We start from the raw sequence: 15583 nt of genomic DNA, 5'->3' as shown, positions 1-15583 counted from the left end.
GCCTGGGATTTTGATCTACACACTGCTAGACCTTCATAAACCCTACTGAGTTTTCTCCATATTTGAGCAAGAATAAAAGCTGCATATTAAAATATAGCAACACCAGAAATGTGACTCTGAAGAGAGAACCCTCAGATTCAAAGAAAAAGGCCACACAGTATACTAGGCAGCAGCTTTTTTAATTTGAACACTTCTTAAGGACACACCTCCAGTACAGTTAACAAATGGTTATACCTGAAATCTGCTCAGAGCAGAACTCAGGCTCCACGGTTGCAAGGCCACCGCTGGCTCACTTCCATGACAGGCATGTATTACCTTTCAGAGCTGAGTTGGACTGTGCTGTGTCCCGGTACATGTCACTGATGGGTGTGAGGTGCACATGTAGGATCTCAAATGGAGAAACAGAGCTTGGTATACAGTATATGATTTTGTCCTTTAGCTTTAAGTAATATTTTTATACCTGCCAAATATGAGTTCCAAAAGGTAATACTATACCTGCCTAGAAATGGCTAAGTGACTGCCGATGAAAAGCCACGTGGTAAGGTAGGTTACAGGTAAGGGGTAAAATCAGGTTAGACATGCGTGGGAACATGTGTACATGGACTGAATACAAGCACAGGAACACTTGTGAAACCTGACCTTTTCGTTTGTCTTGGAGGGCTAAACACTGCCTTCCAAATCAGTTTCCCATTTATACAGAAAACCCAGTTTAAAGAGGTGTTTCATACCAGAAAGAGATTGTTAACAAAGCCTAGTCTGTGTTTTTCTAGCATATTTTTCTCCAAAAAGTGGGTTCCAACAATTTGCATCTGCCACTGTTAAGACGCTCACACTTTCCTAATCATGATTTTATTGGCCCAGAACCATCTTATGGAGAAAAACATGAGCAAGGTGCCCAGTCTCAGCCTAGCAGTTCCCTGGGAGCTGTAGTTCAGTTCATTCAGGAAGATTATGAATTATCCACCTTGATTTACTACAGTGCCAGTTTTAATAACCTAAAACAAATGAGCTTGGAGTTTATCCAAGGAACTGATCTTATACTTACATAATTTAAAGTGACTGCATTTTTGGAATTAATAAAAATTCCTGGTAATTCAATGAGAAAACATGTTTCCTTTAAAGGAAATCAAGTACCCCATTCTACAAAAGGACTTTAAACCAATTAAAAGGTTTCAGGCATGCAAGCCTATAGCACTATTTCCATAATTAGTATTTACTTTCAAATTCATAATCATGAATGTAAGACGACAGCAGTAGCCCAAGGAATGAGGTATGCAGGCCATATCTTGTCTTATGGAAGACAGAAATAAAGATCTTTAGGGCCAGTTCCTTATGACTTCATTTATAACAAAGACAATTCAAGTTGTAGGTTTACTTGAGCCAGAAAATCTACCTAATCCACTTAATTCCCACATAGTTCCTTCACACCACCAATCACAAAAAGTACTTGAAAACAAGAGTTTTACTTTTGAACCACCTGTATGATGAATTACTGATAAAACAGCATAGCCTTCCACTGGCTAACAGTACTTGCAGGTAAACAGTGAACACACATCCATTCTTGTGCTTTCTGCAACACTTCATAAGGCTATGGCAAAGACAACCTGTCCACTGACGCTTTCTCCACACAGGAACGGAATTTAACCTCATAGAAATGACAAAGCAGATTTCCAAACTGATGAACTAGGTGGGTTTCCCCAACTTCACCATAAGCATCATCACACTCCAGGTCTAAAATACAAAAGAAAAATACAAAACTAGGTATGCCAAACCTAGTTATCACCATTTTTGTATCTGACACTTTTGAAACAAATAGTACTCAAATCCACTGATTCAAGTTGAAAATAAAATAAGCAGCAGACTTATACATTTATACTAGGTGTTGTCAGACATAGCTTGTTTTATTAATGTTTCTTCCACTGATCCAATAACAAACAGTTTTCAAGAGTAGATGGTGCGGGTTCAGCTTGACCCTGGTACCTGTGGGTCCACAAAATTTACCAGGTAGCAGAAAAAGTGCTTCCAAACAGTTTCTTGTGCTTTTCCTTTAACCTCAACTTCCAATACATATAGCCCCAGCCAAGTTTTCAAATTCTCTTAATTCAGTTCCAACTGAATTGATTTTGTTTGCCACCGTCTTATGGTTCTCAGGCAAGTTTCAGTAGCATTTAAGGTCCTCCAACACAAGATAAAATGGTTTAAAAAAAATACACTGAGCTAGGAAATACAGTCACTAGCCAATGGCCTGCTCTCAAACTTCATATTTTAATATAAAATATTCATACCGCATACTACACCTGTCTGCTAGCTGAATACTGTTACTGATGAACTCTAGACAACAGGAAAAAAAATTCTCTCTTCCAACATCTATGAACAGGAAATGTCATTTCAAACACTATTAGAAGGGTGCTTTAGGGCAGGGAAATGTCAGATAAGGCAGGCAAGGAAACAGCACTTCCTCCATCACCAAGTCTGATCCCACACTCGCTGGAATCCAGTCTGGAGTCTGGTTAGTGTTCCGTCTGAAAGGTCTTTTTGCTGCAAATTACCCTGGCTGTTTGCTGTTCCTGTGCTGCACAGTCTCCTCCCACTAGAATTAAACATTGCTCCAGTCTTCCTTTTTGTGTGTGTGACTTCTTCTTCAGTTAAGAGTTAAATAATAATTAATGTTGCTCTAAAGATGAGTTAAAAACCCGAAGTGCAGGCTAGAGTCCTGCCATGAGGGTGTCATGTCTCGGGGAGCTGGTTAATGTCTGTCAGTTTGGTGTCATTCAGAATTGCCCGGATTCTCTCCAAGGAGTCCGCCTGTCGGATCCGCTCTAATTGCACCTAGAGAAATAACGCAGTGATGTAAGTGCAGGTGGCTGTTGCTTGACTTTCTGGTTTACTGTGACTGGTTTAGCTGAAATGCAGATTAACTCAACCAGAGACAAGTCACTTCAAAGGCGGCAGCAAGAACAAGTAAATTCAAGACAATTCCCGGGGGGGAGGTTCAAGAGGGAGGGGACATATGTATACCTATGGCTGATTCATGTTGATGTTGGAGGAAACCAATACAATACTGTAAAGCAACTATCCTTCAATTAAAAATAAGTTTTAAAAAGATTAAAAACAAACTAAGAAATACTTCCCCACAGCTGCTGTGTAAGAGACCCAGTGTAAGGCGCTGGGACTATGGAGATGAGTGGGACCTGATCCCTGAGAAGCCATAGTTCAGTTGAGGGAACAAACAAGCTTTACAGAATTTCAGCACAATATACTAAACATGCCTGGGGACTCAAAGAGGGTTCCACGGGGAGGAAAAAACTAATAAGCAGGGCCTTGGAAGAAGGAACAAGGGGGCAATGAGACAAGGATGCTTCCAGAGGGAACACCATGTTGGGTGCAAGGAACCACAGGTGGTTTTTAAAAATTATAACAGTATAAGATGTAAGGTGTAGAGAGAGAGGCCTGGTTGAGAAAAGTCTTACATGCCATGTAAGGGCTTTACACACCACCCTTAAGGGCAGCAAGGAGGAAAAAAGGGTACATGTGAGGGACAGGTTTCCAGCTGAAATGACCAGGCAGGAATATGGGGCAGGGGCAGCCATAGTCTCTAGTCTTCTAGGTTTTATCAGAGGTTGCGTCAGGGATTAGAAAATTCTCCTGGAAGCCAAGAACCCCGAAAGTGCCTCCTCAGTGTTCCATCTAGGGGTTTCCCAAATGCCTCACCTGAAGGGTCTGAGAAAGCTTTACGAAATCTCTCTGCACTTGTTCACTGACATCTAGTTCAGTCTGCAACCTCTGAGCTTTGTTCTTCTCTTCAAACATTAGTTGTTCAACAGTAACCTAAAAAATACATAAGTTTTGAATGAGGATTAATGCCAGAAAGCCACAGATCAGTCACTCAGGAAACCTGGGCAGCTCTTGTTTCCTACTGCAAGACAGGAAAAACGGTGCCTGTCACCCTTTTAAGATGCTGCTGCTGCTGCTGCTAAGTCACTTCAGGTGTGTCCGACTCTGTGCGACCCCATAGATGGCAGCCCAACAGGCTTCCCTGTCCCCGGGATTCTCCAGGCAAGAACACTGGAGTGGGATGCCATTTCCTTCTCCAATGCATGAAAAGGAAAAGTCAAAGTGAAGTCGCTCAGTCGTGTCCGACTCTTAGCAACCCCATGGACTGCAGCCTACCAGGCTCCTCTGTCCATGGGATTTTCCAGGCAAGAGTACTGGAGTGGGGTGCCACTGCCTTCTCTGTAAGATGGTGTTAGTCTCCCTTTATTTCTGTCTTCACAAGGCAAGGGTGCAAGCTGCTTAAACCACCTGCTCTAGATCCTAAAGTGAATCAAGTATTAGAGCCAAATTAAAATGAAAGTGCAGGCCCCACCTCTCACCCCCAGCAGCCCACTGATAATGATTAATCATCAAAAATTAGCTGCTGTTAAGATCAACAGCTATCATAGCAACAGGGAGAGAAACTTTAGGGCTTTTCTCTGACAATCACGACAGTTAAGCATCTGCCAGGAAAATCCTCTGAGTCAGCCTTAGGCAGCCCTGCTATTTCCAGTCTTCCTGACAGAAACTCCATCAGGACCCGTGCATGTGAGCCTTTCTAAAATCAAAGAACTATCAAAAAATAATATTTTTACATTTAAAGGTCAGACCACAGCCCCCCTGAAAGCAAACTTCCCCCACAATTAGCCCCATGCACTTTTATTCTAACAGGACTAATCAGAATGTGGGCAGCAAATACGATTCAGTGCACCACTGGATAAAATCAAGCGAATGGAATGGCACTTCCAGAGCAGTGTCTCTGGCTTCGATGGTGCGAAGTCTGGTTCATGGCCTTCAGCCAGCGGGGTCTGTGACAGAGACCCGCAAAGCTGGCAGTGTGCAGAGACCTAATCCAGCTCTGAAGAGAGAAATCCATTTTCTCCCTGAAGTGGAGAGTCACCAGCTCTCAGAAGGGGACTCTATCAAAGGAGCAGGGCTTTTTTTTAAACAGGGAAGATGTGCTCCTACATCCTTTACATTGCTGTGGGTTTTTAAAATATTATTTATTTATTAGGCTAGGCCAGGTCTTAGCTGTGGCATGCAAACTCCTAGCTGTGGCAGGTCGGATCTAGTTCCCTGACCAGAGATCGAACCTGGACCCCCTACATTGGGAGCACAGTCTTAGCCACTGAACCACCAGGAAAGTCCCTGGTTTTTTTTTTGGTTTTTTTTTTTTTTTTTTTAAATGAAACTACCAACAACAATGTTTCACCTTAGCAGCAGTTTCTTTCTTCAGCTGTTCTTCCAATGTCATTTTCATCTCCTGAAGACTCTCAAGCTGTTGAGACTTCTCTCTTAATGTGGACTCCAACTGTAAAAATTAAGAAGGAAAAAGCTGAAACACAGAAGCTCCCTGCGGGTGGCAGCACGCCTGCCAGAGGAGCCCGCAGCCTGAGGAACTGCACCCAGTGCTCGTCTTCCCAGGCCTTGGATACTGGTATGCTTGGAATCTTCTCCTTACCCTCTGATATCTGTGGATTTTCAATCTATTCTTCAAGACCTATTGTTTCTTTTATTAAACGTTTATTAGGTACCGCCTACGTGCTGCAGGAGAGACAGACATGTAAGTTAACTGTGGCATATGACCATGGATGAAGAAGCACGTAACACTGCCAGAAAAGTTGGCAAGGGCTTCCCTGAAGAGATGACATCTGACCCTTAAAGGGGAGAAGGTGGAGAGAGACTGCAAAAGGAAGGAGTTGACACATAAAAATAATGAGTTAAGGAACTGAGCTGAGTTCTTGCTACCTCACAGCACAGGGTGCTGGCCCTGGACGCTGAGGCCCAAGAGGCAGTGGTGAGGCTGGGGAGCCCAATTGGGCTAAGGGAACACTGAAGGGTTTCAAACCAGACTGGCTCACAGTCAAGTTTATAATCTTTAAAGATCACCTCGGTTTCAATACAAAAATGAATTGAAAAGGGATACATTTTGGAGTCAGGGAAAGAAGTTAGGCTGTTACGATGAGTCAGGTGAGCACTGACGTCAATCCAAACAGTGGGAGTGGGACAGACACACACACTGGGACACTGGTGACTCCGGCCAGCACAACCTTGACAGTACGGGGGGCCGAAGCCAGGTGGCAGGCAGTGGAGGAATGAGTGGGAGGTCAGGTAGTGGAGATGACTCTTTCAAGAACTCTGGGCATAAAAGGAAGAAGAAAGATTGGTAGCTGGAGAAAGAAGTGCAATTCAAACAGAAACTTCTCCCCTCTTTACTAGGAGGCCTCTGAGCGTGGTTATGCAAAATGGAAAAAACCAATTAAAACACAGAAGTTCAAGGCCCACAGTGAAAGGAAGATAGCAAAGATGCCAGGAAAAGACGTGAGTGGTTCAGTCAAAGCACATGTGCAGTGACAGAAGACTGGTCAGAATCAGGTCATCACCCTTTAAGATGCAAGAAAAGAGAAGACTGGGAGGAAAAAGGCAAACATGTTACTGCGGAGGCAAGAGCTGAAGATGGTCCTGCTTATGATAGCGGTACAAGGCCATCATGAGGTGAGGTGAGTGGTGACTGAACAGCCACTGCAGGAAACGGAAGGGAACAACTAAGAACAGACGAAAAGCTACTGAGCAACACATGGCACCAGGAGCAGGCATGTTACTCCTTCCAGTGGTCCAAGAGCCAGAGAAGGTGGACACCAGGATTAGTCCGGGGTTGGGCATAGCGAGTAAGGTCAGCAGAAGGACAAGGTACGAGGGGGCTGGCAGGCCCTGGGGGAGACTAGCTAAAGAGACAAGCCCTGTCAGATGCCACTTAGAAGCAAAGAAAGCAAAGTCATGAGGAAGCTGCTAAAACCAGAAGAAAAGGAAAAGTTCAAGGAACTGAATGTCTGAATGAGGTTCTCAGACAGATAAACCTATAGGATAAAAGGCTAGAAAGATGGTAGACTGGGGTCAGGAGATATGAGCCTGAAGTGAGACGTCAGAAGTGGGGCAAGGTGCAGGCAGGAGTGTGGGAAGGAAGGGCTGGGTGGAGGTAACGGTCACTGACTCAAGGAATTATGAGGCCAATGAGCTGAATGGGGTCATTTACCAAAAGGTGTTCATGGTGTCTAAGAGACGGAGACTAAGGCAGGTAGAAAACATCACCTCCTGTTTGTAACAGACTTCATATATATTTCCATGGTAGCTTTAAGTATGTATCATGTCTAGACCATGCCTTGGGTGGTCCAGTAGCTAAGACTCCATGCTCCCAATACAGGGGGGCCAAGGATCGATCCCTGTTCAGAGAATTAGATCTCACATGCCACAACTAAGACCCAGCACAGTCACTTAAACCAGCCAAATAAATATCCTTTAAAGAAAAGACCATGCCTTGCCTGTCTTCCCACCGCAGTGGAAGCTTCAGACTAAGTCACATCTCAGTCTTCCCTGTATCTCCTCCTGCCAACACAGAGCAGGCTCTCACCAAATGGTCTCTGCTGTCATCAGCCACTATATTCCATCATATTCTACTATACCTTTCCTGGGTGTTCCTTGAAGGCAGGGACTATGTTCTAAATACTTTATTCCTTGAGTCTAGCACAGTAGGACTCAATAAATACCTACTAGCTGCTGACAGAATCAATTTGAAACTTGTGAAACTCACCTGTCCTTTTTCTACTTTTATTCTTTCTAATTCAGCTTTTAGGCTAGAGATGGAAGCTAGGAGGAAAAAAGGAGACATGTTAGCATTTACTGATTATTTTGCATTTAAATCTTAAAATGCCCTTTTGTACCACAGCTCAATCTCACAACAAAAGGAGTCAAATGTACTGAACACAGTGAGTAGGGTGGTGGTGGGGGACCAACATCCTCTTTTCACAGTTATCCCCAACCAATCAGCATAACATTCAAGCTCATGTCAAAGTCAGAGCGCACACAAATGAACACCATGGCATAAACTATCTCTGCCTCAAATACTGACACTTCACGATGTGGTGGGGTGGGGCGGGGTAACCCTGGCAGAAGTCTGTTAACACTTCTAAGTTCTGAAGGAACTGCCACCTATCTTCTCACAAGCTCCAGTGTCTGATTCAAGTCCTGAGTTCCCTGTCTATTTAGTAACTGCCAGAGAGGCCACCAGAGCTCCTAAAAAGATGAGTTTGCGTTTTTTTTTTTTAAACTCCTTATCAGGAGCTATATCAGAACATGTGGGAAAAGGGACTGAGTCCTTACTTAGTTCCTTCCTATACTTTTTGTTTTCTACATTCCAAGACTATGTACTACTTCTTATAACCAGAGAAAAGTTCTATTTAGTGCCTCCAATTCTAAACTACATCATTTTTATCTTCACCTATTTCTTCTTTGCAGTTTTCTATTTCTAGCTGCAGAGTTTCTTCAAGGTTTTCTTTTAAACACTGTTCTGCTTGAATCTGCTCTTTCAGGAAAAGTATTTCAGCCTTCAGCTTTTCTTCCATGTGATCCGCTGCTGTCCGCACATTAACGATATTCTCACGGTATTTTAATACCAACTCCCGGAGTGCCTGGATCCAAGAAACAAACAGTTATTGGGTTTTTAAGGGTGAAAGAAAATAAACAAAAAAAGCTAAAGCTTTTCTGCAACCAGAACTTCAGATATTATTTTAGACAGTTCAAAACTTAGGACTTTGAACCCAACCCATTATGGGCTTCAAGAGGCAGGTGTCATGCCATGTTAATATTCAGTATGTTATAGAAATAAGATAACATTGCCAAGCAAAAAATGTATATTGTGAACTACGTATTTTTCCCTCAAAACTGTTTTATAAATGGAAAAATTAAAATGTTGGATGATTTACAATGTGGGGTTCACTATGAATAGCTTAGACACTTCCACTATTATCTGCTTAAATTTGAGAGGAGTTAGTGAATGAGGACCAAAAGTGTGAACTCCAAAATGACAAAATACACTTATTTATTTATTCATTCAAATAAACACTTGTTGAACATCTACCACAAAGGCAAAGTACTGTTAGGTCTGAGGCAAGTATGCAATGAGAGGCTTTCGAAGGTGATCAGCTGTTTTTCTGTAATAAATTCAGTTTAAGTCTTATTTTACTTTTTCCCTAAATTGTAGTTGTCTTCTTCTAAAAACCCTCCCAATTATATCCTAAAGCAACCCTACAGTAAAAACTGGGCTTCTTAGATAACTACAAAATGTATATAAATAATAAAATAAAATAAATAATATAAAAATATATATATATAAATATATAAATAATAAAATAAAAGAACAGCAGGGAAAAAAGTAATTGAAAATCCGTATCAAGAAACATTTCATTAAGATTTATTAAAGAATCAAGCTTTACAGGCTAGACTGGTTATACCTTCAAGGATTCTTGGCATTTCTTAAAAATCTAGGTATTAAAAGTGTCTATAGAACATGGAAGAGAGGAATCTTTCCTGCCAAGAGATAAGTTTGACAAAGAAAGTGGAATACTGACAGCAAAAGTAGACAGGTCCCCAAAACTTTCTCCCTGATGATATTAGTCACCAGTTCAGAAAGGACAGAAAGCTCTACAGAGTGTCAGTAACCTGAGCTGAGACCACAGGTTGGGGGAGGGCAGGGAAAGGAGAGGGAGACAGCAAGGAGCTAAAAGGAAGGGCAGGCAATGGAGCCTGTGTAAATAAGAACAAAATATAAGTCATGTTAACATCTATACAGGAAAACAGAATGAGGTCCAAACAATAGGGGATGAATCTGTAGGGCAGGATTAGGAAACATTGTTACTTACAAAGCTATAAATATCTGTAATGTCTGACTTTTTAAAATTTAACAATTATAAATTTCTTAAAAAAAAAAAAAAAGACCAAAAGATTTTACAAGAAATATTTTTCTATTTTGAGAGTTGCTTTATGAAATCTCATCTTTGCCTATTTGATTTATGTTTACTTGGGTTTAGCCCAAGATGATATTTTTCATATATTGAAAGATTTTTAAACATGAATATAAAGGCTGGAAAAAGTTGAGATAGTTATGAACGTCTCAAGAAACTTCAGGCTTCGCAGCCCTGATTCACCCAACCACAAAAGAATGGAAGTGATCAAGTGTTATAAAAGTTACCAGAAGACAGGAGGAGTGTGCTGTATCCTAATTACTATATAGAAAACCTAACATTACAAGGAGCCAGCATGGAGACCCCCTTCAAATATTTCATTTCTGGTACATTCTCAATTATCCTGCAAGAATAAGAGAGACCTTCAATTTGGCAAAGGATTTTTAGATACAGCATTGAAAGCATAAGCCAACAGAAGAAAAGGAGAGATAAACTGGACTTTATCAAAATTAAAAACTTTTATGTTTCAAAGGACACCATCAAGAAAATGAAAAAGACAATCCACAAAATGGGAGAAAACACTTGTAACTCATTTATTTACCTGATAAGGTACTTATATCTAGAATTTATAAAGACTTCTTATAACTCAAAAAAATAAAAAGCAAACAACCCAATTTTAGAATAAGCAAAGGATCTTAAAACAGGTATTTCTCCAAGGAAGATATAAAAATGTCCAATAAACATATGAGAAGATGCTCAATAACCATTAGGGAAATGCAAATTAACCTTAGGGAAATGGAAATCAAAACTACAATGAGACACCATTTCACACCCTCCAGGATGGCGATAATCACAAAATAAGATAACAATGATTGTTAGTGAGAATGTGGACAAATGACCCAGCAAATCCACTCCTAGGTTTAAACCCAAGAGAAATGAAAACGTATGTCTACACCAAAACCTATACATGAATGTTTATGGCAACATAGTCATAGTCCAAAGTGGAAACAACCCAAATGTCCATTAGTAGACAAAGGGATAAACAAAACAGCCATACAGTAGAGTATTATTTGGTCATAAAAATGAATGAAATACTGATAACATGTTATATGACATTAATGAATCTTGAAAACAAAAAGATATATGAAAGAAGCCAGACACAAAAGACCACAAATTATATGATTCCATTCATATGAAAGAAAGGACAATCTATAGACAGAAAGTAGATCAGTTGTTGCTTAAGGCTTGGGGAGGAAGGGTTGAATAAAAGGTAAGGGGATTCTCTTTGAGGTTATGAATATGTACTAAAAATGGCTGTGGTGACGGCCACACATCTGAGAATATATTTTAAAACATTGAATTGTACACTTTTAATGGGTAAATTATTTGGTAAGTGAATTATATCTCAGTAAAGTCTGTTTTTTTTTTTATTTTATTTTTGGCCACATTTCCAGTTGCATCCATGTGGCTGCAAATGGCATTATTTTGTTCTTTTTTATGGCTGACTATTTTCCATTGTATATTATGTACCACATCGTCTTTATCCATTCATCTGTAGGTGGACATTTGGGTAGTTCCCACGTCTTGGCTATTGTGAATAGCATTGTTATGAACATAAGGGTGCATGTATCTTTTTAAAATCACAGTTTTGTCCAAATATATGCCCAGGAGTGGAATTGCTGGATCATATGAAAACTCAATTTTTAGTTTTCTGAGGAACCTGCATACTGTTCTCCACCGTGGCTGAACCAACTTACATTCCCACCAACAGTGCAGATGGGTCTCCTTTTCTCCACACCCTCTCTAGCATTTATTTGTAAACTCTTTTAAAAGGAAGAATTTATAGACATTTCAGAAAATGTACTTGTTTACATTTTTGATCATATAGAAAACAAGTTACCTCCATAGTGTCTGGGAGAATGAAGTCTTCTGCTTGTTGTAATGACACATGCAGGCTGTGCTTTCCCTGAAGACTGTCATTATCCTTCTGTAACCTCACCAGTTCTTCTGAAACCTGTTCCCGTGACTGCATCAGCACTGCCTAAAATAGAAACAGACACTAATCACAGCCAGAAAGGTAAATCCTGTCTGCTGATAACTGCACCAGCGAAAAACAAAGGTCAAACGAAATAAGGGCTGAGGATGGAGGCTACATGACAAAGCTCTGTAAGACTCACAGAAAGCACATCAGAGATTTACTGACTTACAGCCATTACATATATTCAAGGGGATAGGAACTGAAGCAAGTACCTGAGCTCATTCTCCACTGTTTCTACCAAAGGCTTGAAGGTAATGAATTTCTTCCCCCACATCCCTAGGACCAGCATCTCTAGCTCAATGGAAGAGGTTTACATAATTGAGACTTGTATCAAACACAGTGCATATTCCAAGACAACTCCTATCCTCACAGCATGGCATCCCACAGGAAGTAGGGGAAACAGAAAGCAGTGACTTCATCTTTCATTACACACATATATATTCAAGCTCAGGACCACAGTGAGTGGCCCAAGGACCCCAAATATTACGAAATACAGGGCATTTGAGGAGCTCATTCTTAAATGAAACGTGTTCTTACTTTTTCTGCTGGCTGATGTATAAAACAATTTTAGGTATTTCCTGTGAATTTATATCAATATAAAAGTCAGTCAGCTAATTTGAGTATGACATACAATTGCAGATACAACTGCAGATACAATTCTGTAAAAGTATTTCTGATAATTTTTAATACTAACCATTGAACTTAAAACATACACTTAACAAGATTACTCTACCTTCAACATTTGTTTAGCGGCTACTATTCTAACCAAGCATTTTACTGCCTATGGGAAACAGGGATAACCAACAGACTGCCCTAGAGAAGCTCATGGTGCAGTGGAGGGAAGACAAGTAAGCCCAGAATCACCCAACCATACTACAGGTGCTGTAACAGACAAGGGTACCGCAGTGATAAAGGGACAAAGGGCATCTAATTAGCAGAGAGGATTCAAGAAGATTTCCCACAGAAGGTGACCACTGCATCTGAAGGACAACCAGGCTGCTGGTAGGAAGGCAAGGTCATGTAAAAGTTTTGGTTAATTCTACCAGCTCTTATTTATTTCAGACCAGAATGCTGCCTTATGCTTAATTTCAACCCAACAAAATATTAGCACTCTACTACCTTTTGGATATGAAAGAAGGAGAAAGAGAATATGTTTATATTTGTTTATTACTCTAACGAGGAAAACAGAAAGATAAACCAAGAATACTTGTAAAATATCATGTATAGGAGTGGGTGGGAACTGAGTGCAAGGATGAGGGAATGGCAGTGGAATTTCTAAGTGGTTACATATGCTTATGGTTCTGATTTATGAACCATGTTGCTTGTTCAGAAAACAAAAGAGTAAATCAAAAAAGAAGAAAATAAAAAATGTAATACACAGCTCCATTTGCTTCTGTTTGTATTCAATAGACTGGTTCCAAATAGGAAAAGGAGTACGTCAAGGCAGTGTATTGTCACCCTGCTTATTTAATTTCTATGCAGAGTACATCATGAGAAACGCTGGGCTGGAAGAAGCACAAGCTGGAATCAAGATTGCCAGGAGAAATATCAATAACCTCAGATATGCAGATGACACCACCCTTATGGCAGAAAGTGAAGAGGAACTAAAGAGCCTCTTGATGAAAGTGAAAAAGGAGAGTGAAAAAATTGGCTTAAAGCTCAACATTCAGAAAACGAAGATCATGGCATCCGGTCCCATCACTTCATGGGAAATAGATGGGGAAACAGTGGAAACAGTGGCTGACTTTATTTTCCTGGGCTCCAAAATCACTGCAGATGGTGATTAGATCAGACTGCAGCCATGAAATTAAAAGACACTTACTCCTTGGAAGAAAAGTTATGACCAACCTAGACAGCATATTCAAAAGCAGAGACATTAGTTTGTCAACAAAGGTCTGTCTAGCCAAGGCTATGGTTTTTCCAGTGGTCATGTATGGATGTGAGAGTTGGACTATAAAGAAAGCTGAGCACCAAAGAAGTGATGCTTTTGAACTGTGATGTTGGAGAAGACTCTTGCGAGTCCCTTGGACTGCAAGGAGATACAACCAGTCCATCCTAAAGGAAATCAATCCTGGGTGTTCATTAGAAGGACTGATGTTGAAGCTGAAACTCCAATACTTTGGCCACCTGATGTGAAGAGCTGACTCATTTGAAAAGACGCTGGGAAAGATTGAGAGCAGGAGGAGAAGGGGACGACAGAGGATGAGATGGTTGGATGGCATCACCAACTCAATGGATATGGGTTTGGGTGGACTCCGGGAATTGGTAATGGACAGGGAGGCCTGGCGTGCTGCAGTTCATGGGATTGCAAAGAGTCGGACACGACTGAGCGACTAAACTGAACTGTATTCAAACTGATAACACAACCATAGAAAGAAAAACCAATTCAAGTAATTTTTAAACACAACACCCAGACTGTAAATCCTCACCTGGGATACATTCTAAGGGTAAAAAGAACTACAGTTGTTCTCTGGTATCCACAGAGTATTGATTCCAAGACATGCTCCCATACCAAATGTGAGATACTCAACTCACAGCCAGCCCTCTGCATCCATGTATGCGGACCCAATGGATATGGAGGGCCAACAAAGAAATGCTGAACTTCACTTAATAGGTTTGCTGTTGGTAGCAATATTAATGTAATCACTCTAAAACTATTGTGTCCCCATCTTAACCAAGTGATGGAACTTAATGTCACCAACAACGGAACCACCCATCATAGCATGCCTTTTGTTATGAACTTTCCACTGAATCATTTCATCCATGTAGTATGCTTTCCAAACTGTCTGACCATGTGGAAATAATCAGACAAATACACTCTACAAGGCAAATGGTCTGGACTCTTATTAACAATGTTAATGTTGTAAATGCCAAAGGAAAAAAAGAAGTGGGTGACTATTCTAGATTAAAAGAGAATAAAGTGACATGACAACAAAGTAACAATATGTGATCTTTGACTGGTTCCTTGATCAAAAAGTAAAAGGAGCACTAAAACAATCAAGGGCTTTGGGGAACAATGGTTACATTTTAAGCACATAATAACAGTATTGTGATTATGTAGAACAACTTCTTTGTTCTTTGGAGACACATACTGAAACATTTAGGAGTGTCATGATGTCTACAACTTACTTTCAAATGGCTCAGAAAAAAAAAAACAAATACACATGTACATTATATAACATACATATATATGAAAGAGACTGAGTAACAACTGCAAGCACATAAAATGTGGCAAAATATTAACTGGTAAGCCTAAGTGAAGATCTTATGAGTGTTCATTCCATAAACATAAACATCTCTCAGTTTGAAAATTTTCAAAACAGTGGGAGATATCAAGATTCCAACCATTACCATAGCTACTCTTCTCTGAAGAGGAGAAACTGAATAATGAAACTTTGCCAGCATTTAACTGTTTTTGAGGTCAGATTATTATTTCATAGTCTAATTAATGAAAAGACATGAAACTCTCCAGTCAATGTTGAGAATGAGATATTCCTCAAAAGACCAGGGCTGCTATTCAGGGGTCAGCTCAAGGCCATTCATATACTGACCCAATGCCCCTCAAAAACAAACAATTACCATACAACCTAGGGTCTGTGTGTTTTCCTGTCATCCCTGGAGGAGATGGACAAGAGGCAACTCTGCAGGATCACTCCAGCAGGACCAACACTGGTGTAATTTACAAAGGGCCGTCAGATGCAGGGCTCCAACTCTGAGAAAATGGAAGGAAAGGCAAATGGAGCCTGCCTGGGGAGGAGGAGGCCCAAAGCTGGAG

The 15583-nt window shown here is 40.6% G+C and overlaps 1 protein-coding gene across 5 annotated transcripts in view; it reads right to left on the bottom strand.

Moving 5' to 3' along the window:
• Nucleotides 1-160: 160 nt before the first annotated feature.
• RABEP1 (rabaptin, RAB GTPase binding effector protein 1) overlaps nt 161-15583 on the bottom strand; it is a 97705-nt gene continuing 82282 nt past the window's right edge. For all 5 annotated transcript variants that reach the window (XM_044939396.1, XM_044939400.1, XM_044939397.1 and 2 more), the window contains 6 exons: nt 11671-11811; nt 8309-8498; nt 7622-7677; nt 5246-5344; nt 3712-3828; nt 161-2829 (listed from right to left, as the gene is read on the bottom strand). In XM_044939396.1, the coding sequence (XP_044795331.1) occupies nt 2728-2829; nt 3712-3828; nt 5246-5344; nt 7622-7677; nt 8309-8498; nt 11671-11811 (705 nt within the window). In that variant the 3' untranslated portion in view covers nt 161-2727. The remainder of the gene's footprint in view (nt 2830-3711; nt 3829-5245; nt 5345-7621; nt 7678-8308; nt 8499-11670; nt 11812-15583) is intronic.

Source organism: Bubalus bubalis, chromosome 3 (genome assembly GCF_019923935.1).
Source record: "Bubalus bubalis isolate 160015118507 breed Murrah chromosome 3, NDDB_SH_1, whole genome shotgun sequence".
In the NCBI taxonomy this organism is placed as follows: Eukaryota; Metazoa; Chordata; class Mammalia; order Artiodactyla; family Bovidae; genus Bubalus; species Bubalus bubalis.
Note: the sequence above shows the minus strand (reverse complement) of the source record. Positions and strands in the feature narration are given on the sequence as shown.